Source organism: Vombatus ursinus, unplaced genomic scaffold, assembly GCF_900497805.2.
Source record: "Vombatus ursinus unplaced genomic scaffold, bare-nosed wombat genome assembly UNPS02006779.1, whole genome shotgun sequence".
NCBI lineage: Eukaryota > Metazoa > Chordata > Mammalia > Diprotodontia > Vombatidae > Vombatus > Vombatus ursinus.
The window spans coordinates 22,928,395-22,952,850 of NW_020946557.1; the positions used below are offsets into that span (position 1 = coordinate 22,928,395).

Here is a 24,456-nt window from a genome sequence, read left to right on the forward strand (position 1 = left end):
ATGAGCAACTGATATTTTTCCCATTATTTAGATCTGACTTTATTTGTGTGAAAAGTGTTTTGTAATTGTGTTCATATGGTTCCTGGGTTTGCCTTGGCAGGTAGACTCCCAAAATCTCTTGCTGTTGGGCTTTGTGAGTAATATATAGAAATGCCAATGATTTATGTGGATTTATTTTGGGAAGTGACTTTTCTAAAAGTCACACAACTAGTCAGTGTTAAACCTGGAATACCAGGCCAGGTCTCTGGACCTCAATCTAGTGGTTATCCTCCTTCACCATTCAGTGGTTGCACCTGTTGGCTAATAGAAATATGCTTGCACTGGCAAGATAATGAAATCTAACCTGATCTCAGGCAAGAAAAAAGGGCTTACATTGAAAGGTAGTATGTTGTAAAGTCCACTGAACCTGTACTCAAGAGCCTGACTTTGTAGCTTGGCTCTTCTATTTTCTAGCAATGTGACTCTGGGCATGACAGTTCATGTCATATGTACAGATGTATAATAATAATACTTGTACTGTCTAGCTCAAACAGAATAGTGAGGAAAGTACTTTGTAAACTTTAAAAGACTATGTAAACATCAACTATTATTATTTTCATCATAATTATCATCATCCATTAGTGCAGGGCTGGGTTTCTGAGAGTGCTGTGATTTGTGAAGTTATGAGAAACAAAAATTCCGGTTTCATTTTTGTAGGGAATCAACTGAGAGGAAGGAATACAACTTATCAAGTAAGTCAGGGGAACTGAAGGATAGGCAAGGGAACTGGCAGGGATCCAAGGACCCCTTCCACTAACCGCCTGCTCCCAAACCTCAAAGGCATTTCATATGACAGGTGCGGGGAATTATCAGAGAGCCTTGGCTCACAGACAGATCACTTAGAATAGTATAAGAGGCCAGAAGTAACTACACTGTTTTTGTTGTTCAGTTGTTTCAGTTGTATCTGACTCTTCATGATCCCATTTGGAGTTTTCTTGGCAAAGATATTGGAGTGGTTTGCCATTTCCTTCACCAGTTCATTTTACAGATGAAGAAACTGAGGAAAACACAGTCAAGTAACTTGTTCAGGGTCACACAGCTAGCCAGATTTGAACTCAGAAAAATGAGTCTTCCTGATTCTAAGCCCAGTGCTCCACCGACTTTGCTACTTACCTGCCCAACCATGTATTAAATACCTATTATGTGCAGAGTACATAGAGACATAACTGGGACACATTTTATGCCCTCATGAAATTTATATTTTACTAGAGGGAGGAAAAGAGAGAGCAAAATTCTTACAGAAATGTATTTTAGATGTACAGTATAGGAACGCAATATAGAATAAAACAAAAATAAGCCATAAAGGCCTACTTAGACTGATAATTTCCAGTAGGTGGAAAGGTAGTCAACCAGTCAATCAATATGCATTTATTAATCACCTTTTAGGTATTAGGCGCTATGCTAAGTTCTGGGCATACAAAAAATGGCAGAAGACATTCCTCATCATAAAGAGCTCACAGGGAGGAGGCAACATGCAAACAAATATGTACAAACAAGCTATGAACTGGATAAATAGGAAATAATCAACAGAAGGAAGGCCCTGGGATTAAGGAAAACACTTTGTTCAGAAGGTGGGATTTTAGCTGGGACTTGAAGGAAACCAGGGAAGCTAGAAGGTAGAGACGAGGAAGGGGACTATGGGGCAGACACTGGGGGAGCATGGGGCAGGCACGGGGGCAGCCAGAGAAAATGTGGGAAATGGAGTGTCTTGTTTGAGGAAGAGCAAGGAGGCCAGTGTTGCTGGATCAAGGAGTACGTGGAGTGGGGAGGGAAGAGATGAAGCAGTTAAGCTGTATGAAGACTAGAAAAGTAGGTAGAGTGAGGCTAGGTTATGAAGGGCTTTGAATGCCAGAGCATTTTGTGTTTGATTCTGTAGGTGACAGAGAGCCACTGGAGTTTACTGAGTGTGTGTGGTGGGGTGGAGGTGGGCTTTAGGAAAATCACTTTGATGGCTAAATGGAGAATGGATTGCATTAGGAAGAGACAGGCAAGCAGAACAACCAGCAGGCTATTACAATAACCAAAGAGAAAAGAGAACTTGGAAAAGCGCCTGGTGCAGGTGGTGTTTGAGCTAGGCCTTGTACAATGCATAAGATTCCAATAGACACGTATGGACAAGGATAATGGTAGAGGGGTCTGTCCCTATCTGTTTCCTTTTTTTTCTTCCCTCACTTTTGTTTTCTGTCTCCTTTCCCCCTCTTCTTCCTATTTACTTCTTCCAATTTCTCTTATTCCTCCCTCTCCCTGCCCTGTCCAGGCTCCCCTGCCCCACCTCCATCTGTCTGCCAGCTAAGTGTTGATGGGTCCTGACAGCCTGGCTGGGACCCTAGATGTCTTGATCTCATGGAAGTAGAATAAATGACCCAACAGGAGCCCCAGCTGAGTCCATCTGCTTCTCTTGAATAATTCCTGGCCCCACAGCCAGCCCTCCTGCCAAGGTGGAGGTCTTCAATAAAAACTATAAAACAGCGTGCATGTATAATTGCATTATTTTATTTTACTCTACAGTAACTTTGAAATAAATGTCAAAAGTTAAAAGTTCGATTAAGATCTATTTTTTATCTTTTCTAGTATATTTGACATCACTTCACCTAATGTTTAATAATATTCAGGCTCTATGATCCCATTTGTCCAAAAACAGAACAAAATGTCTCCTGGTGTCTCCTACATTCTTTCTTCTCATCCAGTACTACAAGGAACCTTTATTTTCATTACTGTGGGCACTAACACTGCCAATATTTGATAGGTGGCACAGTAGTTAGAGTGTTGGAGTCAGGAAGACCTAAGTTTGAATTCTGCCTCAAATACTTATGAGTTAGATGGCCCTGGGCAAATCAGTTCACCTTTCTGAGACTCAGTTTCCTCATCTGTAAAATGGGGATAATAATGGCACCGAGGACTGCTATGAGGATGAAATGAGATAACTTGTGTAACACACCTGGCAAAGTTTAAGGTATTCCATAAACACTTTAGACTCCAACAGGTTGCAAGCCCCTATATAACTTTGTAAACATTCTCTGGGCGTTGTTTGTGGTTGGAAAAAAGTCCATCACTATGAGCCTCTCTGCACTTAGCAAAGCTGGACCTGGGACAACAGACATATTTACTGCTCTAATTGAAGCCTTTCTATTTTGGCTATGCTAGAGCTTTCACTCTCTACAACAGCATAGTCTCCAAGAGCTCAGGGTCCCTTCAACATTACAGTGAGACATCAGTGTAAGAATTGAGTTGTTCAGTCACGTCCAACTCTTAATGATCCAATTTGAGGTTTTCTTGGCGGAGATCCTGGAGTGGTTTGCCATTTCCTTCTCCAGCTCATTTTACAGATGAGGAGTCTGAGGCAAACAGGGTTAAGTGACTTGCCCAGGGTCACACATCTATTAAGTGTCTGAGGCTACATTTGAACTCAGGTCTTCCTGACTCCAGGACTGGCATTCTGCCCACTGCCCTACCTAGCTGCCCTCTGCAAATTATGGTCTCAGAGAATTGCTTGGTGCCATTGAGAGATCCAGTGACTTGCCCATAATCATGTAACTAGTAAAACTTGAATCCCTACTCTCATTTCTACTTCTGATGATCATATTTCCAACAACAAAACTTGAGATTAGATCACTTGTTTGTACTGATAATAGTAGTTGCCCTAGTTCATATTTATTAATAAGGCATTTAATTTGCAAAACATATTTATTGGATCATAGATTTAGAGGGTCTAGGAGACCATTACATCCAACCCCTTCATTTTGCAGATTGAGGAAACTGAGGCCAAGAAGGGTTAAGTGACTTGCTGAGGATCATAGAGATAGCAAGTGTTTGAGGCAGTGTTTGAACCTAGGTCTACTTCCCTTGAAGTCCAGTGCGATATCTACTACCTCCGACATATTGCCTCTCAAACCATGCAGCCCTGTGAAGTGGATAGTATAGGTATCAATCTCCATTTTAAGGATAAGAAAGCTGCAGTCCAGAGGTTAAATAAACTGGTCAAAGTTTTACAGCTTGGTGTCAGAGTGGGGGACTTAAGCACATGAAACCTGAATACCAAGTCAAGCAACTTCTCCCACTAGACTTTGTTCCTTCTAAATAGAAGTGTTACAGGGAAATTAAGGCTTTCTTCCTCAGTTAAGTTTTACAGATTATTTTTGTATACCGTCTAGGATATTTAAAGGTCCTGTACATATTTCCTCTGTGTTTGTGTGTGTGTGTGTGTGTGTGTGTGTGTGTGTGTAAAACATCTATGCAACAGATTTTTATGTATATGCCACAGGATAGGGAGAGATCTGGCCTTAGTTTCAGGAAGATGGGTTCAAATCTCACCTCTGACAAATCAAACAACAAGCAGTTTTTAAGTACCTGCTATGTGCCAAGTACTGTAATTGGCACTGGGGATGCAAAGAGGAAAAAAAAAAGAAGGGGGCCAGAATTCCTACACTTGAGGAGCACACACACACACACACACACACACACACACACACACACACTAACCCTTGGACCCTGTACAAGTCCCTGAAGTTTTTATTTTATTTCTAATTTATGAAATAAAACAAACATCTCCATAATATAGTAGAATTAAAAAAAGATGATTGCACATGAAACTTTCAGGGCCCCCAGGCAAACAGTTACAGAGCAGATACCATTCTATATGGGGAGCATTCTACATGTGGACAGGATGCTCCCTACATCCATGAAATCAAAGGTTCAGGCAAAAAGGCACGCTACAAAAGCATGTCAAGGTGATATGCAGTGAATTCAGACCTCTCACAATTGACCTGAGCAATCATTTTTACAAGGGAAAGCTTGTTGGAGGATTTACAGAAATTAACAAGCTACACTCCTGCGGAAAGAATGCTGTGTGTCTTTGGACAAGTTGCTTCCCCTCTCTGAACTTCAGTTTCTTCATCTGTTAATAAAATGATTGAAATAAAGACCCAACATCCTATAACTTTATGACTAATACTTTTGCCATTTTTACCACATGGGCATAGAAGATGAGATAAAGAATATAAAATTTTAGAAAAATTTTCCCTGGGGGGAGGAAATAAACACACACATATACACACATATCTCAAATTGTATTTTCTTTTAAAGATCCAAACATTGTTCTTGATTATGGTGGTATGCTTTAATGAGATGAGGTGCTGGTAAGTTCTTCCACACTAATTAGTGTCTAAGGCTATATCCACATAAACCAGGTAGAAATTTTAACATCCAGTATGTGTGATCAATATGAACCTCTGTATCCTCAATAGTAGGTTTGTTTGTGGGTCTTAATTAGGGGAAAAATAATTTTGGTTTCCCATTTTACTTCACTTATATAATTCTTCTCCCATAGCCTCAATATTGTAGTTTTATTCACCAGGAAGGGAGGATCACTTTTGTGTGTAAAGTGGTAACAGCCAAGTAACAGAGGAGACAAATAAAATCATAGCATCATTTAATGAAATAACCCATGTGCTTTCACATCTTCTATCTGCCTTGGAAGCTACTATAAATATGGAATAATATGATATATTATCATTATATATCAAATATATGATTATATATAATATAATAATGATATATTTTGGGAAATTTAGAAAGACATTTTATTTATATCACTAGAATTGAGTATATCTCTGGTAATCTGTTTGAAGGAATATCTGTGTGTGCGTGTGTGTGTGTGGTTTGTGCGTTAGATTGTAAGCTCCTTGAGGACAAGATCTGTCTTTTGTCTCTTTTTGCATCCCCAGTGCTCACTATAGTGTCTAACCCTTGGTAGGCCCTTAATAAATGTTGATTGAATTGTGTGTGTGTGCATGAGTGTGCACATTTGTATTAGTTTTGGGTGACTTTTTGCTGAATGATGTATTTTAAATTTGACAAACTGTCAGGTAGAAAGTTTTTTAGAAGTCCTAAACACTAGCACTCATTTAAAGTGAATATTTATCAGGGTATCATAGCCATAATATATTTGTATATAATGAAAGTTGGTCTCAAAACTTCACAAATTAATTGAAGGATGCAAACTAGTGAAAAGAGCACAGGACTGAGAATCAGAAGATCTGAGATCCAGCCCTAAGTCCACTACTTAATAGCTACATGACCTTGGATAAGTCATTTAAATTTCCTGAGCCTCAGTTTCCTAAGTTAGAGAATATACATATATGAAGCACTTGAAATGTTATGCAAATGTCAGCCTTTATTGTCAGTATTAACATATTGTCAGGTTAGATAATCTCTAATATCACTTCTAGTTCTAACATTCTAAGATTCTGCGAGCCTGATTTTTATTCCAGAAAAACATTTTTTCCTACACACTTAAAATCAACTGCATATATATCTTAAGGTGATTGTCTTTGAAAAAAAAAACAGTTAAATGTCAATAATGTTACAGTCATGCTTATTTCAGGTAAGATTAAATGATTTATGGATGTACACTAAGAAATTATTTATGATATTATTCCTTTCTTCCTTTCAGGCCAGAATACAGAACTATGATAGCAACTGGTGGTGTCATAACAGGCCTGGCAGCCTTAAAGAGGCAAGACTCAGCTAGATCTCAGCATCATGTCAATCTTAGCCCATCACCTGCTGATCAAGAGAAGAAACCAGTTAGACGCCGGCCTAGGGCTGATGTTGTGGTTGTTCGGGGCAAAATCCGACTTTATTCTCCATCTGGATTTTTCCTTATTTTAGGAGTGTTGATCTCAATTATAGGAATTGCAATGGCGGTCCTTGGATATTGGCCCCAAAAAGAACATTTTATAGATGCTGAAACCAGGCTGTCAACCAATCAAACCCAGGTGATCAGAAACCAAGGTGGTATCATGGCTCGCTTCTTTGAACAGCATTTACACTCTGATAAGATGAAGATGCTCGGCCCCTTTACGATGGGCATAGGGATTTTTATTTTCATATGTGCTAATGCAATTCTACATGAAAATCGTGACAAGGAAACCAAAATCATTCACATGCGAGACATCTACTCCACTGTCATAGATATCCACACCCTAAGAATCAAGGAGCAAAAGTTGATGAATGGTGTCTACACTGGCTTAATGGGAGAGACTGAAGTAAAGCAGAATGGTAACTCCTGCACCTCAAAATTAGCAGCAAATACTCTTGCCTCTTTCTCAGGTTTTAGGAGCAGTTTTCGAATGGACAGCTCTGCTGAAGAAGATGAACTTAGACTCAGTGAGAGCAAGAGTGGTAGTCACCTCATGCCTCCTTTGTTATCTGACAGTTCTGTCTCTGTCTTTGGCCTCTATCCACCCCATAACAAGGCAGCAGATGATAAAAACAGTAGCATTAAAAAATGTGAAACCAAGTCCATTGTGTCCTCGTCCATCAGCGCTTTTACGTTGCCCGTGATCAAACTCAATAATTGCGTTATTGATGAGCCTAGCATAGACAACATCACTGAGGACTCTGAGACTATCAAACGCAGGTCTCGGAATTTATCCATGGATTCACTGGCTGTTCCTTTAACCAATATCAATGAATCCTACCAGCGAGCCAGTTTAGGGCTGCCACGGAATGATTCCGCTGGGGAATCTCTGTCAAACCAGTACAAATCTTCAGTGACTCTTGGACCTAGAACTGGACAGCTTTTGTCCCCTGGGGCTGCCAGGAAACAATTTGGATCCAACACATCCCTGCATCTGTTGTCTTCACACTCGAAATCCTTAGACTTGGACCGGGGTCCCTCCACCTTGACTGTCCAGGCTGAACAACGAAAACATCCGAGTTGGCCCCGGTTGGATCGGAGTAACAGCAAGGGGTACATGAAGCTGGAGAACAAGGAGGACCCGATGGATAGGTTGCTTGTACCCCAAGCCTCAATCAAAAAAGACTTTACAAATAAAGAGAAGCTTCTTATGATCTCAAGATCTCATAATAATTTGAGTTTTGAACATGATGAATTTTTGAGTAACAACTTAAAGAGAGGAACTTCAGAAACAAGATTTTAAATGTTAAAACACACACACACACACAGAAACTATCTTTTACAAGGCAACTTATTTTAAAACAATTTTCACAGGTGTTTGTTAAAGCAATGGGTACAAGCCTCTTTAACCAAATGGTTGTGGCGTAAGAGAATTGGCTACTTATTTCTCTAGTGGAGACAGTTTTATGACTTAGTGACATACAACTGCAATATTGTACTTTATCATCACACGCAGAATTTTTTTTTATGTTCCTAAATAAGCATGATCTCTTTGGTTACAATGAGTCAGAGGCCTGCATCCAAATAGAAGTGCGTCTGCTTCAGGTTTAATTTCTTCCCTTGATTACAACATTCCCAGAATGATGCTTCCAGTCTGGAAAGAAAGGTCACTAAAGTCTGGACTAGGAATGCCAAATCCAGGCCAAAGACTAAATATATTTTTTAATGTATATGCTGACTATGTAACCTAGAGTTTTGTTTTCAAAAAACACATGGGGTTGGGTGAGCTTAGGGGAAAAACAAAGCAAATTAAATATATATTTTTTTTGTTTGTGTGTGAATTCATTGTAATTGGTTGAGTCAGATACCAGTATTGTGAACTCTTCTCTAGGTTATATGTTATTCAACATCATGTATTATAGTGCCACAGCTATGAAATTTTCATAGCTTTATGGAGAAAAATCAAAACTTTATCAGATGACTGAAACTTTAGAAAAGGAAACCATCAAAATTAACTAGAATATGAATGACCCAAAGTTTTTCATTCAATTAGTTAAGCTTTATTAGGCACCTACTATGAGTAATGTGCTAGAAATACAAAGAAAGAAATGAAAAAAAAGTCTCTGCCCTCAAGGAGCTTATATTCTGTTGGATGCAGTTCCATCCACAAATATCTGAATCCAAAGAATATTTATTAATTTCATGTTAATTGGAAAAATGAGTGCTAAACAATATTAACTAGTATCTGCTTCATTCCTTCCTCAGCTTAGATTTTTATCCCTTCTTTTTCTCTAACCTCTCCCTCTCCCCACCCCCAAACAACAACAGCAACAACAACAAAAACAGTATCAGCTCAACATCAATAATCTGAGGTCTTAATAGTTTTATAAATTCCTACAGGTGGGAAAGTAATCAGCTAACCTCACCATGCCTTTTCATTTTGGTCTATCTCTAGTCTGATGATTCAAGAGCATTAAATTGCCTTGAAAAATATTTTTTGGCAAGGAAGGATTATGAAAACCCCCAAAGACTTTTTTTTGCAGTGCCAGTTTTTCATGGTTGCAGTTTTAAGTTTTGTGCACATAAATACTAAAATGTACGTGTTTATCCAAAAGTTTTCCTGTTTTCCAATAGTGCTTAATATTCTTACTAAACTGACGTACTCAGGAATTCTTTTTAATAGCTTTCCCTCTGAATAACCAAACATTTCAAAGCATCAGTGTACTGCAGTTGTGTTTAGAAAGCAGAAGACAGAAATATTTATGTTTCCAGCTCCATCTAATCCATATTGTGATCTTTGCATCCAGGGCATGATTTGCTCTATGGATTGAGGCCTAGTACTTACTACTTGTTAGAACCTTGAGCCTATATATTGTAACAGAATGGGCTAAATATTTTGGTATGAAGCTTTTAATAAACTTCTGGTTTGTGTTCTTAATACATTTGCTATTTTTTTTGAAATAAAAAAGAATGTACAACTCTGTTTATAGTTAAGTATTGTTTTTTAATCCTACATATAACACTTGGGTCACAAATCAGAGGTATGTGGACACGTAGCTGAGGCCACTGAAGTCCAGGATCTAATGGAATATAAGTTCCATTAAAGGCCCCATTGTTTCATCTTTATAGTCTCAAGACCCAGCACAATGCCTACCATAGGGTAGGTGCTTAATAATTGCTTATTGTTGATATGAAATGTTTTCATTCCACTTATTAGACAACAAATACCTACTATGTGCCAGGCGCTGAGGACTCAAAGGCAGGAGAAAAAATGTCATTGCCAGGAAAGAACTTATTCTAACTAGATGGAAACGATGAATACTCAAATAAGTAAATACAAAATACATATGAAGTATAATTCTAGGACAAAAGATCTCTAAGCTCTGGGCTTACATAGATGAGGTCCTGTCTTGGGGACTGACTCAAGAAAGGCATTTACTTTTTTTTTTACTTATCTTAATATCACTCAATATTTATGCTGGGAAAATCTCCAAGTGTAGTTCATGTATAGCTCATGTCTAGCTGTCCATGAATATAGGTGACAGTTTCCCAGTTCCAATATAAGCACTTAGGATAATAAATGCATATTGAGTAAAGGAAAATTTTTACCCCTAGAAAATATAGGAAACATAAAGGGCCTTCAGAAGGCTATATGCAGATACACAAAAACTTATAAAGCCCTCATAGTAATCCATAAGCAATTGCCACAATTCTTTTCTCTCTCTGGTGGTATTTGCTGCGTTATAAGTTGAGGTTCAATACTAGCTTTGATTAGCTATTCTGTATGCTTGCAGTCATTCTCATACTAGGTCCTTCTGAGTGATTCATAAGATCTGAGTTCAAATCCCATCTCTAAACCTTAACTTTTGCAACTGACCTAGGGAATGTCATTTAACATCCCTGGGGCTCAATTTCTTTATCTTTTAAATGAGGGCATGAACTTGGCTTCTGAGATCACTTTTTAAACTCAAACTATGATCCTGGGATTTCTGCTTTTCAAAAAAAAAATAGGATGGGGAAAGGTTTACAAAACATTTTTCTCACAACAACCTATGAAAAAGGTAGTACAAGTACCATCCTCATCTTACAGATAGGAAACTGAAGCTTGGTGAGATTAAGACTTACCTACACAGAAGAGAATTTCAGCACTCACAGTATTTGGAATATAGTCAATTTCTATATCAGATGTTGAGATTTTCAGAGCATCAGGGTGATATATTTGTTGCTGCTATTGTTCAGTCATTTCAGTTATGTCTGCCTCTTTATGACCCCTCTTGGTATTTTCTTGGCAAAGATATTGCAGTGGTTTGCCATTTCCTTCTCTATCTCATTTTACAGATGAAGAAACTGAGGCAAACAGGGTCAAGTGACTTGCCCAGGGTCACACAGCTAGTAAGTGTGTGAGTCTGGATTTGAACTCAGGTCATCCTGACTCCAGGCCTGGCACTGTATTCACTGAGCCACCTCACTGCTCATAAGTTGATCTATAGCAAACCAAAAAGAATATACAATCTTTAGATAGGTATATCCTCTTTACTTTTACTTTTAGTTTCTAAAGTATTAATATTTCCATACTTAATAATAATGATGACAATTAGCATTTATATAGCTCTTTGAAGTTTACAAGGTACCTTATGAATGTTACCTCATTTTATCCTCTTCACAATAACCCTGGAAGGCAGGTGCTAAAATTCACACAAATTGCAGATAAAGAAGCTAAGATAGACAGTGACTTGCTCAGAACTACACAGATAATAAATGACTAAGTCAACAACAAACAGGGTTCTCTACATGAGGAGTTCACCATGCTGATGAAATCAAGTAAGTAAGCACCTACAGTGCACCAGGCTCTGAGAATGTAAAGATAGCTGCAGGAATCAAGAAGAGCATTGCTTTTCAATAGAAGAAGAACCACCAATTAATCAGTACGTCAAAGGAAAAAAATCAAGCAATCCTTGCCAGCAAGGAGCTTGCATTCTATCAGGGAAAGTAACACAAACAGTGTACATCACAGCCCCCTGACCTATGACCAATCTCTGAATTCCTAATCACTGAATAAATAAGAATGTTTTCTTAGCTTGTTCTAAAATGCAATTTAAGAGATATTACAGTGTTGATTCTACAGCTCAGTTGTACAAATCACCCTCAAGGTAACTGAATTAGACATTAATTTGATACTGTTGAGTAATGAATGAATCACCAGCAGCCCAGAGCTGTTCTAAAAATTATTGTTTAAAAAACAGAATGCCTTCGAGCCAGTCCCTTCTGTTGTGCTCCTTTGTATTCAAATAATAGAGCATGTATGGCTCTTCATTAGGTGTGTTCTATCCCCCTAAGCTTTCCCCAAATCCAGATTTATTTCCTTCTGTGCTTCACTTAGTCTGTTAACATCATCAAGAAGACAAATTAATTTTTCTGCTGGTCTATTTAAGATTCAGTGGAAAATCTCTCACAAGTATCTGCCTTTTATCACTTCCTTATTGTCATCACATGGCTTTCAATCGTCCTGAGAGGCTCCAATCAAATATAAATGAACAAAAAAAAAATTGGATATTTGGAAACCAAATGAAACTGTTAGGATATGATAAAATATCCCTTACCCCTGTAGAGAGCTCATTATCATTTTAACAGACAGGAAGAAGTCCTCTATGAAGCAATGGCCATGAATTGCAGTCCTCCTGGCCTTCCCAGCCTTGCATTCTGGTCCCTAGGATGACCAGAAAGATGTTTGGCAACTTTCAAAGAAGAGCTGTTTTTCTTTTCTGTAATTCTAGAGGTCTTTCTGGCAGCATAGAGGTCTTTCTGGCAGCAGTATATGTTAAGGAACTCTGTTGGGAAATTATACAGTGAGTACAAAGTTAGATCAAAGGCTTATAGTTCTAAGAGTGGAGACTTCTTCCAATTATTCGGCTGTTAAGTATTCCTTTGGCAGGTGTTTCAGGACCTCTTCTCCTCTTCCTACTGTAAGCTTTGGGACTATTTCACAGGCACTTAGTGTCTTCACCCTCTGATAGACAAGAATGAGGAGGGAAGGTCAACTCCCAATGGCATTTTGCCTGTAGAGCTCTATTCTATGCACTCTCGTCCTCCCTCTCTTTTTCTCTTCATTCTCCCCTCCCTCACCCATTCCCATGGATTCAGCTATAATATCTATACAGATGCTCCTAAATCTAGCCTTCATAATCTCCTCTGAGCTCCAGTCTAGCATCTCCACTTGTCTTATGGACATCTATACTTGGGTGTTCTATATGTGTATCAAACTCAACTGAACACATTATCCCCTCCATATCTCACCCCAAAACAAAAACCCTCACTAACTTTTCTTCTTCTAACTTCCCTATTTCTGTTGAGGGCACCACTCAGTTTCAACACCTGGGAGTTATCTTTGATGCTTCACTCTCACTCACACGCCATAACCAGTTAGCTGCTAAGTCTTCTCTATCATAAAGCAGAGATCAAAATTCTACCTCCACAACACCTTCCATATCATGCCATTCTCCTCACTGATACCACAGCACCCCTTGTTTAGGCCTTTAGCACTTCTCACGTGGACTGTTCAACCTTCTGATCAGTCTTATTGAATCCAGCTTTTCAGCTTCTCTCCTTTCCAATTCATCCACCACAGAGTTCCATCTTCTTATTCCTAACCTTCACTAAATGCTGTTCTATTGCCTCGAGGATAAAAATGCAATCTCCTCTATTTAGCATTTAAAGCTCTTCACAGTTTAGCTTTAGCTTTTCTTTCTAGGATGATTATACATTACTCCCTCTTACACACTCCATGGTCCAAACCAGCCTACTTTCTATTCTCTCTTCCTGACATTCCCTGTGGCTTTGAACAAGCTGAACTCCATGTCTAGAATGCCCTCTCTTCTTACTTCTGCCTCCTTGAATGCATGGCTCCCTTCAGCTCATAAAACCACAGAATTTGAAAGCTGATGTTCCTCAGCAACTATGGAGTCCAAACAAATATGCAACAGGAATTCCCACTATAACTTTCTTCAGGAGGCCTCTCCTGGTTCCCCCAATTGTCAGTGCCCCACCCCCCAATTACTTTCTATATTTTTGTATACATCTTGTATTCATTTAGAATGCAACTTCCTTAGGACCAGGAGTATTTCAGTTTTGTCTTTGTGCCACCAGAGCCCAGCACAGTGCCTGACATGTGGTAGGTGGTTAATAAATGCATCTGATTGTTTGATTACTAAATGCTTTCATGGTCATTCATTACTAAATGTTTGAAGGTCCTGGAATTAATTTTAACAAATACCACCTCTCCTTTTCCAGAACTCTACCCTTTTCTCTTGAGGTAGAACAGAAAGTGAGGGAATTTGTTTTTTATGAATGTAGGATAGATTCTGAGAAAGGAAGAAGAGAGCTCTTGGTACTGATCATAATAAGGCCTCCTTTCCTGGAATGTAAAAGTTTGGCAGGGGTGGGGGCGGGGTGGGAGTGGATGGGTGGAGGGGCTTAAGAGGCATGAGACCAGGAAATGAGTGGAATTCTTTGAACACAATAATTGAAGCTTTCTTTAAGAGTTGTAGTAGAATGGATTGCATGTCTGAACCTGGAGGGTCTCAGTTAGAATCCTGATTCTGTCAGCCTACTACTCTGTGACCTTAGGCAAATCACTTAACCTCTCTATGCCTCAGTTTCCTCCTCTGTAAAATGAGGTAGTTGGATTAGATGACCTCTGAGGTCTCTTAAAGCTATAAATCTATTATTCCATGATTTGAATTATGACATAACATAGCCAAAAGAGTGGGTCCAGAAAATAGTTTTATTGGCAATGTGTATCTTATAATTAAATGGAAAATGTAAAAGTTATTTATGGAATGCATTTGGAATAATGAATTCAGTGATTCCTCACAATCATAGAGGAAGGGTAGAATATAGCATCACATTTAACATTCATAATATTGAGAAGTGTGAATTGTATTTTAATTACAATCAATCTTTATTAAACATCTACTAAGCGATATAGAGAATATAGAATTATAATAAGCCAGGGCCCCTGACAATAAAAGATTTATAGCTTAGTTAAATAACTTTAATCTTTCATATTGGCAGCAGAGCTAGTGAAACTCCAGGGGCCCCCACAGATAAGTCTCGTGAAGAGCAAGGTCCACCTTGAGGGAAAGAGGTGCTGACCTCAAAGAATACATTGCTGAATCAATTGTCTCTGTGTAATCAGACCACTGACTTATTAAAGCAGAGATCAAAATTAGTCCAAAGCCATAGAAAATTAAAAAAGAGAACAAGATATGATGTGTAATTAAAACTGACTATTCAAATAAGATATCACAATGAAAAATAAGACACAACTGTAAGAAAGAAGAGAGACATGGTGTAGAATAATTTCATACAGAAATTTAACTGATATACATCAGTTACCATAAGAGGGAGACTACAAGAGGATAAAAAATGCCTTAGTCAGCAAATACTTGACTTATCTGCCAAAAAGAAAGCTGTGACAACCGAAGGGGACACCAGTTCAGAATCATCTATAATCAAAACCAGTTCAACACCAGTGCAAAATCAGCTATGAACTCTTATTGAGAAGGTGATGGAAGAGAGTGGATGAGCAGAAAGTAAGAAAAACAGAAAGAAGTGGAAGATAAAGCTAATATTAAAAAAAAAAAAAACTTTGGCTAGGGAGCCAACTAAGCCAAACTAGGCCAAAGTCAGCTAAGCCAAAGCCAAATAAAAGTCACTTAAGGATGAAACTGGAAAGAAAATAACAAACAGACACAAAGAGGATAAGATCTAAAAAAACTTTATAAAACACTTATTTTTTCATCAAATAGGGTCTACATTTGGACTCAGACTTCTTTGGGTTGGGAAAAGCAGCTGGATTAGACTAAATGTGTGTATAAGAAATCTCTGAGGGAGGTGACACAATTGTGAGAGTGTTGTAGGATAAATTCCCAAAGTAACTGAAAGAGGAAGCTAGGTGATGTGGATAGATAGACAGATAGATGGATAGATAGATAGACTGGGAGTCAGGAAGATCTGAGTTCAAACCTTCTCTCAGTCATTTATTAGCTTTGTAACCCCATTTGATGTTTTCTTGGCAAAGATACTGGAATGGTTTGCCATTTCCTTCTCAGCTCATTTTACAGATGAGGAAACTGAGGCAAACATGATTAAGTTACTTGCCCAGGGTCACATAGCTAGTAAGTGTTGGAGGCCAGATTTGAACTCACAAAGATTGAGTTTTCCTGACTCCAGAACTGGTATTCTATCCACTGCTTCACCTAGCTACCCAGGACTTTGGTCCAAAATTAAACAGGGAAAGATGAGCCCCCTGAATTGCCTTACAGAGGTTGCAAATTTCCTTTAATGACCCCAAACTTCTGCCAGATACAAAGACTCACATTTTTAATATCAATATTCTACCAGGATTGTTGTATGGCTGGGAGTCATGGAACACTATAGTTTCTGAAAAATTAAAATTGTGTATTACTCAGAGGACAATGGAGATGTGTGCATGGAGGGCAAGAAGAGGTTGTAATACATGAAAAATAAGGAACCATGAAAAGGAATGGAATAAAAGATGTCATTAGGATATGTGTGATTTTTTTAAAAGTAGCCTATTTATTAGAACTATTCAAGAGTAGAATGTATTATTTTGGTAGGTAACATGCTCACTGGAGGTCTTTAAGGACAGGTTCAAGATATATTTGGTGTGTTGTACTGGGGATTTATCCATCTCTGCTAGATATCATCCCATGTCACTCCCTTTTGTGGCTATACTCCTTGAAAGACTGTTTATGATCAGCACCTCTACTTGCTTTCTTCTAACTTTCTTCTCATCCTCCTCCCCCTCCTTGTTCTCCTCCTCCTCTTCCTCTTCCTCCTCTTGTCCTCCTCCTCCTCTTCATCCTCCTTCTTCACTTTACATTTATTTAATATTTTATTTTCCCCCAATTACGTGAAAAAATAATTTTAATATTTATTTTTTAAAATTTTGAGTTCCAGTTTCTCTCCCTCTCTCCTTCCCTCCCTCTTCCCTGAGATGGCAAACAATCTGATGTAGGTTACACATGTGCAATCATGCAAAAATATTTTTGTATTAGTCACGCTGTGAAAGAAAAGTAACTTTCTTCTTAACTCTACAGTCTGGCTTCCCAATTCATCATTCTACCAAAACTGCTTTTTCTAAAGTTACTAACATTCTCTTAATTGGCAAATATGAAGGCCCTTTCTCAATCCTCACCCTTCTTGATCTGTCTGTAGCATTTGACACTGTCAATCACCCTCTTCCTCAATACTTTCTTCTCTATATATTATCATGATTTTACTCCTAGTTCTCTTCCTACCTAATGACTCATTTCTTTCTAGTTTTCCTACAACTGTAGAGCAGTGTCAAACTCAAATAGAAACAAATCTTTTATGACCACCTATTAACTTAGAAAATCACTAACATTATCTAAGTTGTGTTGTATTTTTAATTTTTTTGTTTAGTCTCATTCTGGGAAGGGGAAGGAAGGCAAATTGTGACCTTTGACACCACTGTTGTAGAAAACATCACCACCTCCTAGTTACCTAGGCTCACAGGCTAGGCATCATCCTCAACTCTTCACTCTTCTCCATCCCCATATCCAATCTATTGTCAAGTTCTGTTTATTCTATTTTTCTAATAAATATCTCCTTCTTTTCTCTAACACTGTTACCAATCTGGTACATCCCTCATCACCTGGACTATTGCATTAGTCTTCTGGTTTGTTTCTCTGCCTCAAGTATCTCCCACTCCAATCCATCCTTCAGTCAGTTGTCAGACTGATCTCCCTAAAGCACAGATCTGACAATGTCATTCTTCCTGTTCATTAAGTTCCAGTGGCTCCCTATTATTTCCAGGATCAGAAATTAAATCCTCTGTTTGGCCTTTAAAGAAATTTATACCTGGTCCCTTAATATCTTTCCAGTCTTCTTAAACTGAACTTCCCAGTATGATCTTGTGACACTGACCTCCTTGCTGTCCCTTGAATAAGGCTCTCCATATCCTGTCTCTATATTTTCATTGTCTCCCTTCTCATCTCTATCTCCTGACCTCCCTGACTTCCTTCAAGGGCCAGCTAACACCCCGCCTTCTGCACAAAGTCTTTCTTAGTTCTCCTTCATCTTGGTGCCTTCCCTCTGAGAACATCCCCAGTTTATCTGGCACATATCTTGTTTGTACTTAGTTGTTTAGCTGTTGCTTCCTCCATTAGATTGTGAGCTCCTTGAGGGCAGAGATTGTTTTTCGCCCTTCTTTGTATCCCAGGCACCTAGTGTAATTCCTGACATTTAGCAGGTATTTAACGTATGTTCGTTAACTAACCAACTGATTAGACTAGCTGGCTAGTAAGATTCCTTCCAACTTTGACATTCTAAAGTCTGTGATTTGATACCATTTTCACATAATTGTCAAACTGATATTCCCAAAACATAGGTCTGACCACATCACTCTCTTTTTGGTATCTTCCCATTGTCTTTAGGATAATACACAAAAGACCTTCACTACTTGGCTCTAAACTATATTTCCAGACCAATCTTATATTATATATTCAACTGTACTCTACATTCCGGCCAAACTGGCTGACTTGCTCTTTCTTACATGTAATATTCCATCTCCAGGCTCCATAACTTTGCACATAATCTGGGCTCTCTTCCCCCTCTATGTGATTTCCTTTGGTGATGTCATCAGCTCCTATGATTTCAATGATCATCTCTGTGGAGATAACATTCAGATCTACTTGTCCAGCCTTAATCTCTCACACCCCCAGTCACATCTCCAACTGTCCATTAAATATGCTAGGTGTTGTTGTTCATCCTTCATTCTCAAAGAGGTCCAATGACATCAAGAGGGTTATGTCTTAACTTGCAAGTGAATTAGATTTAAGTGAGGAAGGGCTGTGCAAAGTCATCAGCCTCACTATACTCCAGAATCATGAGTCCAGTGGCAAGACATAGGTCAGGATGACTAGTGATGGCCCCAGATGCAGTGGGAGACCCTGACCTTTTTAAACCAAAGTCTTTCCCAGTTCTCCGTTTGTCTGACTGACTGACTGACTGACTCCACCCACTTCTGTTTCTTGGCATTTTTAATTTACTTCAAGGCTTAGGTTAAATGCTATCTCCTATACAAAGCATTATTTTTCTGATTTCACCATACTTATTAGTACTTCTTCCTGGAATAATGTTGTATTTATTTTATTATATAGTTTACATTAATTTTTCTGTGTTCAAATCATTCTCCCACTCTAGTAGAATGTACACCCCCTGAGGGCAAAAATTGCTGCTTAATTTTTGTCTTTGTATTCCTGCTGCCTAGTGTAATGCTTGGCACATGGGGGTATTTAGGAAAAGCATATAGAATTCAATTGAATTTTACTTGTATGTCTAAACCTTTTTAGAACCAAAATAAATATTATCCCCAGTAGTAATTACTCAGAGCTGCATAATGAGTCAATTCCAGATGTTTAACTCATTTTCATTATCAGCTACTATTTTTTGAGTATTCATAATTTACCTGTAAGAGAGCTCCCTTAGCTCACTTATCAATACTATCCTCCACCCCCACCCCCCACAACCAGCTTTGTGTAGTATATGGGGAATTACTATTTTAACAGAACACCCAAATTCCCTGGATGAAGGGAATGGATTGAAGTCTGGAGCATTTGCATAAGACTCTCCTCCTTGGTGTAGAAATTGGTGACTTATTTGCACACTTCCCTGAGGGATTGAGTTGGAACAAAAGCTTTAAGAGAGAACACTTTGAGAGAGAGAGAGAGAGAGAGAGAGAGAGAGAGAGAGAGAGAGAGAGAAAGAGAGAGGATTTTGGAAGTCAGACAGAGGTGTAGACAATGCCTCATCATGTCCTTGATCTCCCTAGAGATTTTGGGGGATTTCCCTTTGGGTGAGATCATAGTCTCTCCCTCTCTTGATTAAATAGAGAGATCTCATTCCCAGTGAAAGAGCTTACTGATTCTGTGTATCTTCAGGTTCTAATTTATATAACATTTTCTTTTTGCTATCTGAGTGGTCCCATCATCCTTTCTCCAGCTATGACAGCAACAAGAGTGGGGCAGTGTGTTATATCATTAAAAGCAAGAGACAGCTTCTGGTTGGTTCTATATCTTTCTTCTATTCTACTCTGAGACTTCCAGGGAGACATAGCACTTTCCCATCCTAGCAACTTTTGTCACATATCAGCAAGATTAGGGGAATTCCACTAGGTGGGTGTGCCTGTAACCCTGACTACATTTTCTTCTTTGTGTTTCCCTTCCTGAATAGATGACCAAAACTCAACCTCAGGGGAACCCTACCCAGATTTGAAGGTGATCCTGTGAGTTAGAGAGATCCATAGGTTCAAGTTCCATTGAATGAATTTGACTGGAAGCAAGGTGAATTTTTCCATTGGAAAAGATGGCCATCAACAAGAAGAGGCGAACAAGTTCCTGGTCTTATTTACTAAAAGATATAGATTTTGAGGGAGACAGTACAAAGCTGAGGTGAAATGTAAAATGCCTAATCATAAATCCCGCAAATTGTTCTATGTTCTAATGAGCTTTAAGTAACAGACTCCAAGTAGATTGTAATGATAGTTATAAGTTAAGTTACTGAATCCTGTTTGTCATTTTTTGTGAATGTGTGCTCTGTATTTATAATGTTTAGCACTGTAGGTATAAAATACTTGATTCATATTATACATTGAGTACCTTTTTACTTCCCTACTTTGTGGAGGTCTAGACTTGAGCCAGAACCCTAAGATTTAAATAATTTTTCCTCAGCACACTAGGGTAGGGGTGGAACAGTTAACTAGTCAAAGAGTAAGAGGAAAGTGAAACTAACAACATTGCTAATTAGATTCCCCCAAGACTGAACATAGTCAGGACTCTATACCTAGGTCCAAAACAGATAGACCCTTTTAGAAAGGAATGGGTGCATTAATACAGCCCTTTGGTCCTGAAAACAATTTTTTAATGGTAGAGCTATAAAATGGTATTTTAGATATGGATCTGATCTCAATAATTCACTTTTATATATTACTTCAAATTTCACATAGTGCTTTCTTTACTACAACCTTCTGAAAGATTTAGTGCAAGTATTATTACTGCCATTTTACAAATGTGGAAATTGAGTTTCTGAGACATTAAATGATTTGTGATTTGTGATCACACAACTAGCAAGTTTCTGAAGTAGGAGTCAATCTGAAGCCACCTAGCTTCAAATCTAGCACCCTATACACTATTCCATGGGGTGGTATGAGTAGAAAACACTTCAAGAATTTAATGGAAGGAGAGATCACTATTGGTTAGAATGCCTAGGTTAGACACTAGGGATAGGCAGGGGACTTAAACTACTAATCTTTGAAGGTTGGTGATATGTGGAGAAGAATAGAAAAGGACACTTGGGGATGAAGCTCATTAGGGAAGTCATAAAGTCAGGAATTAGCCAGGGGGAGGAAGGGCACTGTGAGTAGATGAGTCTAACTAGCATGGATGATTCATGCAAGGTAGTAATGGATGCAATATGGTTGCAAAAATTAATTATAATCAGATTACAGAAGGCCTTCCTTTAATGCCAGGTTAAGGAATTTGAGCTTTGTCCTGTGGAGCCCCTAAAGGTTTTTGAGGAGGGCTATGACATAAAAGTGTTGTTTGGAATATTAATTTAGAGATAGTAGTGTCCAGGATCTAATGGAGGGGAAAATATCAGAAACATGGACTCAAGCCAAAAGGCTACTGCAGTAGCCTAGGCATAATGGAACAAAGAATGGTGGCAGCCAAAGTAGAAAAGAAAGGATGAATAGGAAGGATATCATGAAGAAAAACAGGAACTGGTGCTTAGATGTGGAAAGTCAAGGAGAAGCAGCTCCAAGTTTTCTAGCTGGATGACTTTGGGGCATGATTGATTCCCTGCCAAGAAAGGGGATGTAAATGGAAGGTGTAAGGGAGGGATTCTTAGCAGCAAATGGGTAAGAGGGCCTGAAGAATTCTTGTTAATTAAATCATACCACTGATGTCTGTGTTTATACTCCTAATACAATTTTAACAAATAATATAAGTATAGTAGTAAATAGTATAAGTAAATAATAGTGTAACTAGTAAACGGTATAATAAATAAATAATAGTATAAATAGTATAATAAGTAAATAATAGTATAACTAGTAAATAATATAAGTCAATAATAGTGTAAATAGTAAATAGTATAGTAAATAAATAGTGTAAATAGTAAATAGTATAATAGGTAAATAATAGCAAAGTAAATAAATAGTAAAATAAGTAAAAAAAAAATCTCTATATTATGATAAGATCTCTAAGCCTCAGGCAGTGTTTCCCTTTTTTAAAAAAATCAATGATACCAAATTTTATTCATCCAAAGGACTGAAGCAGTGAACTCTAATGGGACTTAATCTGAACTGATTAATAGACAAACATTTGTAAAATTATGTTGGGAACTTTAAAAAAACCCTTCCGCCTTTGTTTTGTCTTTCCCAATGTCTCGTCTTCATTCAGTTGGATCCCAGTCCTTATTGTCATAGACACCCAGTTTGGCTCACCTCCATGCCTTTGCTCACGTTGTTATCCTCTTCCTGTCCTGTCTACGTTCATGAATTGCTTTGAGATGCAACTCCTCAAAAATTTTTCCTCAATTGTCCTAGACTGACCACTCCTACATTTTGTCCTCCCTTGGAATTTCTATATATAGTCACGCACCTGTATTTGTTCTGGTTCTTGATTTATTTCATATAAGTATAAAAAGTGATCTCCAATTCAAAGACTAGTCACAAAAGGAGGATGGATGAGTGAGTTGCACGGTTAGCCTTTCCACATTCTCCTAGTCCAGCAGGAGGTTCTATCTGCCCCATGAGACCTCTCCCACCCACCCTGATCTTCCTGATTTCAGATATCCAGTAGTGTTCATTATCTCTAATGCTATTTTTCCCCTTAATCATATTCTGCCTTTTACTGTATCTCATTTGTTTCATTTACACTCAGCTAATCTCCTAAATTAGATTAGAATTTCTTGGAAGACAGGGAATGTGTCTTGTACTTTTTTCATGGTTCCCAGTGCCTGGCACAGTGATTTGCATAGTGTACAATATAGCATTGCATACTACTTAGACACAGGGGTGGGGAACCTGCAGCCTCAGGGCCACGTGTGACCTCAAGACACATGTTACCCACCCCTGGGTTTAGAGAATTGAATTTGCAGCATGGAAAGCCTGAGTTCAAATTCTGCCTGAGTTATTAATATGCATTTTATTTACTGTGTGATTATGAGCAAATCACTTGTTCTCTTTAAGTCTCAGTTTCTTCATCTATAAAATGGAATCTATAGTACTTACCTCATAGGATTATTGTAAAGATTTATAGAGATAATGTATATAAAGGACATTTCAAACTTTAAAGTGTTATGTTTTATATACTTCTATTTTTCTGCAATACATATATATTGTTTCTGTGTATGAATATGTGTAATTTATGTACATATACAGTATATATGTACATATATCATATATCAAGTTAAGTCAACATGCATTTATTAAGTGCTTTCTATCTGGAAGGCACTGTGCTAAGTGCTAGGGATACAAATAAAAACAAAAAGAACAGATCTCTGCCCTCAAGAAGCTTACATTCTTTTTTTTTCTTTTTTGGCTAGGCAATGGGGTTAAGTGACTTGCCCAGGGTCACACAGCTAGTATGTATCAAGTGTCTGAGGCCAGATTTGTACTCAGGTCCTCCTGACTCCAAGGCAGGAGCTCTATCCATTGCACCACCTTGCTGCCCCTAAGAAGCTTATATTCTAAAGGAGAAAGTTGATACATAAAAAAGGCTGAAATTTAGGAAAGTTGGTGGAGAAAGAAAGTACCCACATGGGAACAAGGTAAAGAAAGAAATCCAGGAGTTAGGAGCCTAGAAAGGAATGATGGATACACATACATACACATACATATGTACATACATACATACATACATACATACATACATACATACATATTTATATATGTAGAGATGAACAAAGGCAGAGTTGTACAGAGAGGTAGAGAAAGAAAGACAGAGAGACAGAGTAACTGAAACAGAGACAGAGACAGAGAGCATGGGGCCTTAGAGTCAGGAAGACTTGAATTCAAGCTTCTGACACAGACTGAGTACATGACCTTAGGCAAGTCTCTTGACTTCTCATTGCTTTTGGCAATTATTTGCGACTAATAATTGCAGAGGAAATGCTGACCTGCATTGGGAGAAGACCTTATGAAAGAATTCCCTATCCCATTAAAATCATAGGTCTAGTTCAACCCAATTACTTTATTATTTGTGTTTTCAGTGATGTATATATATATATATATATATATATATATAAAGAAATATATATATAATATATATACACATATACACATATACACATATACATATACATATACACATACATATACATATACATATACATATACATATACATATATATATACATATATAAAATTCTTCCCATTCTACAAAGTAACTCCTTGGTAATTTTATTGGTAGAACAATGGATCTTTCAAGTATCATTGTTTTGATTATCTTAGTGCAGGTCAGCTATGCTTATTGATTAGCTCTCTAATTATTTAGTCTTTCTGTAAAAAGTATTTTGTGTTATATCTGCATAAATCCTGCATGTGTCTTGGTAGATTTTTTCCATATACTCAATGCATTTTGCCATTGTCTTAAATGAAATTTCTCCTCTACCTCTCCCTTCTGAGTTTTGTTTGTAATGTACAAAAATGTTGATGATTTTTTGTGGCTTTG

At 38.0% G+C, this 24,456-nt stretch overlaps 1 protein-coding gene across 1 annotated transcript; it reads left to right on the forward strand.

Annotated features, from left to right (window-relative positions):
- The first annotated feature begins 6,454 nt into the window (after positions 1–6,454).
- Positions 6,455–9,662, forward strand: TMEM200A (transmembrane protein 200A). Its single transcript, XM_027848529.1, has one exon. The coding sequence runs from the start codon at positions 6,507–6,509 to the stop codon at positions 7,980–7,982; it is 1,476 nt and encodes a 491-aa protein (XP_027704330.1). The 5' UTR covers positions 6,455–6,506; the 3' UTR covers positions 7,983–9,662.
- Positions 9,663–24,456: the final 14,794 nt, after the last annotated feature.

What these genes read in the sequence shown, in the direction of transcription:
- TMEM200A (XM_027848529.1), top strand. Translation starts at nt 6,507, where the DNA reads ATGATAGCAACTGGTGGTGTCATAACAGGCCTGGCAGCCTTAAAGAGG.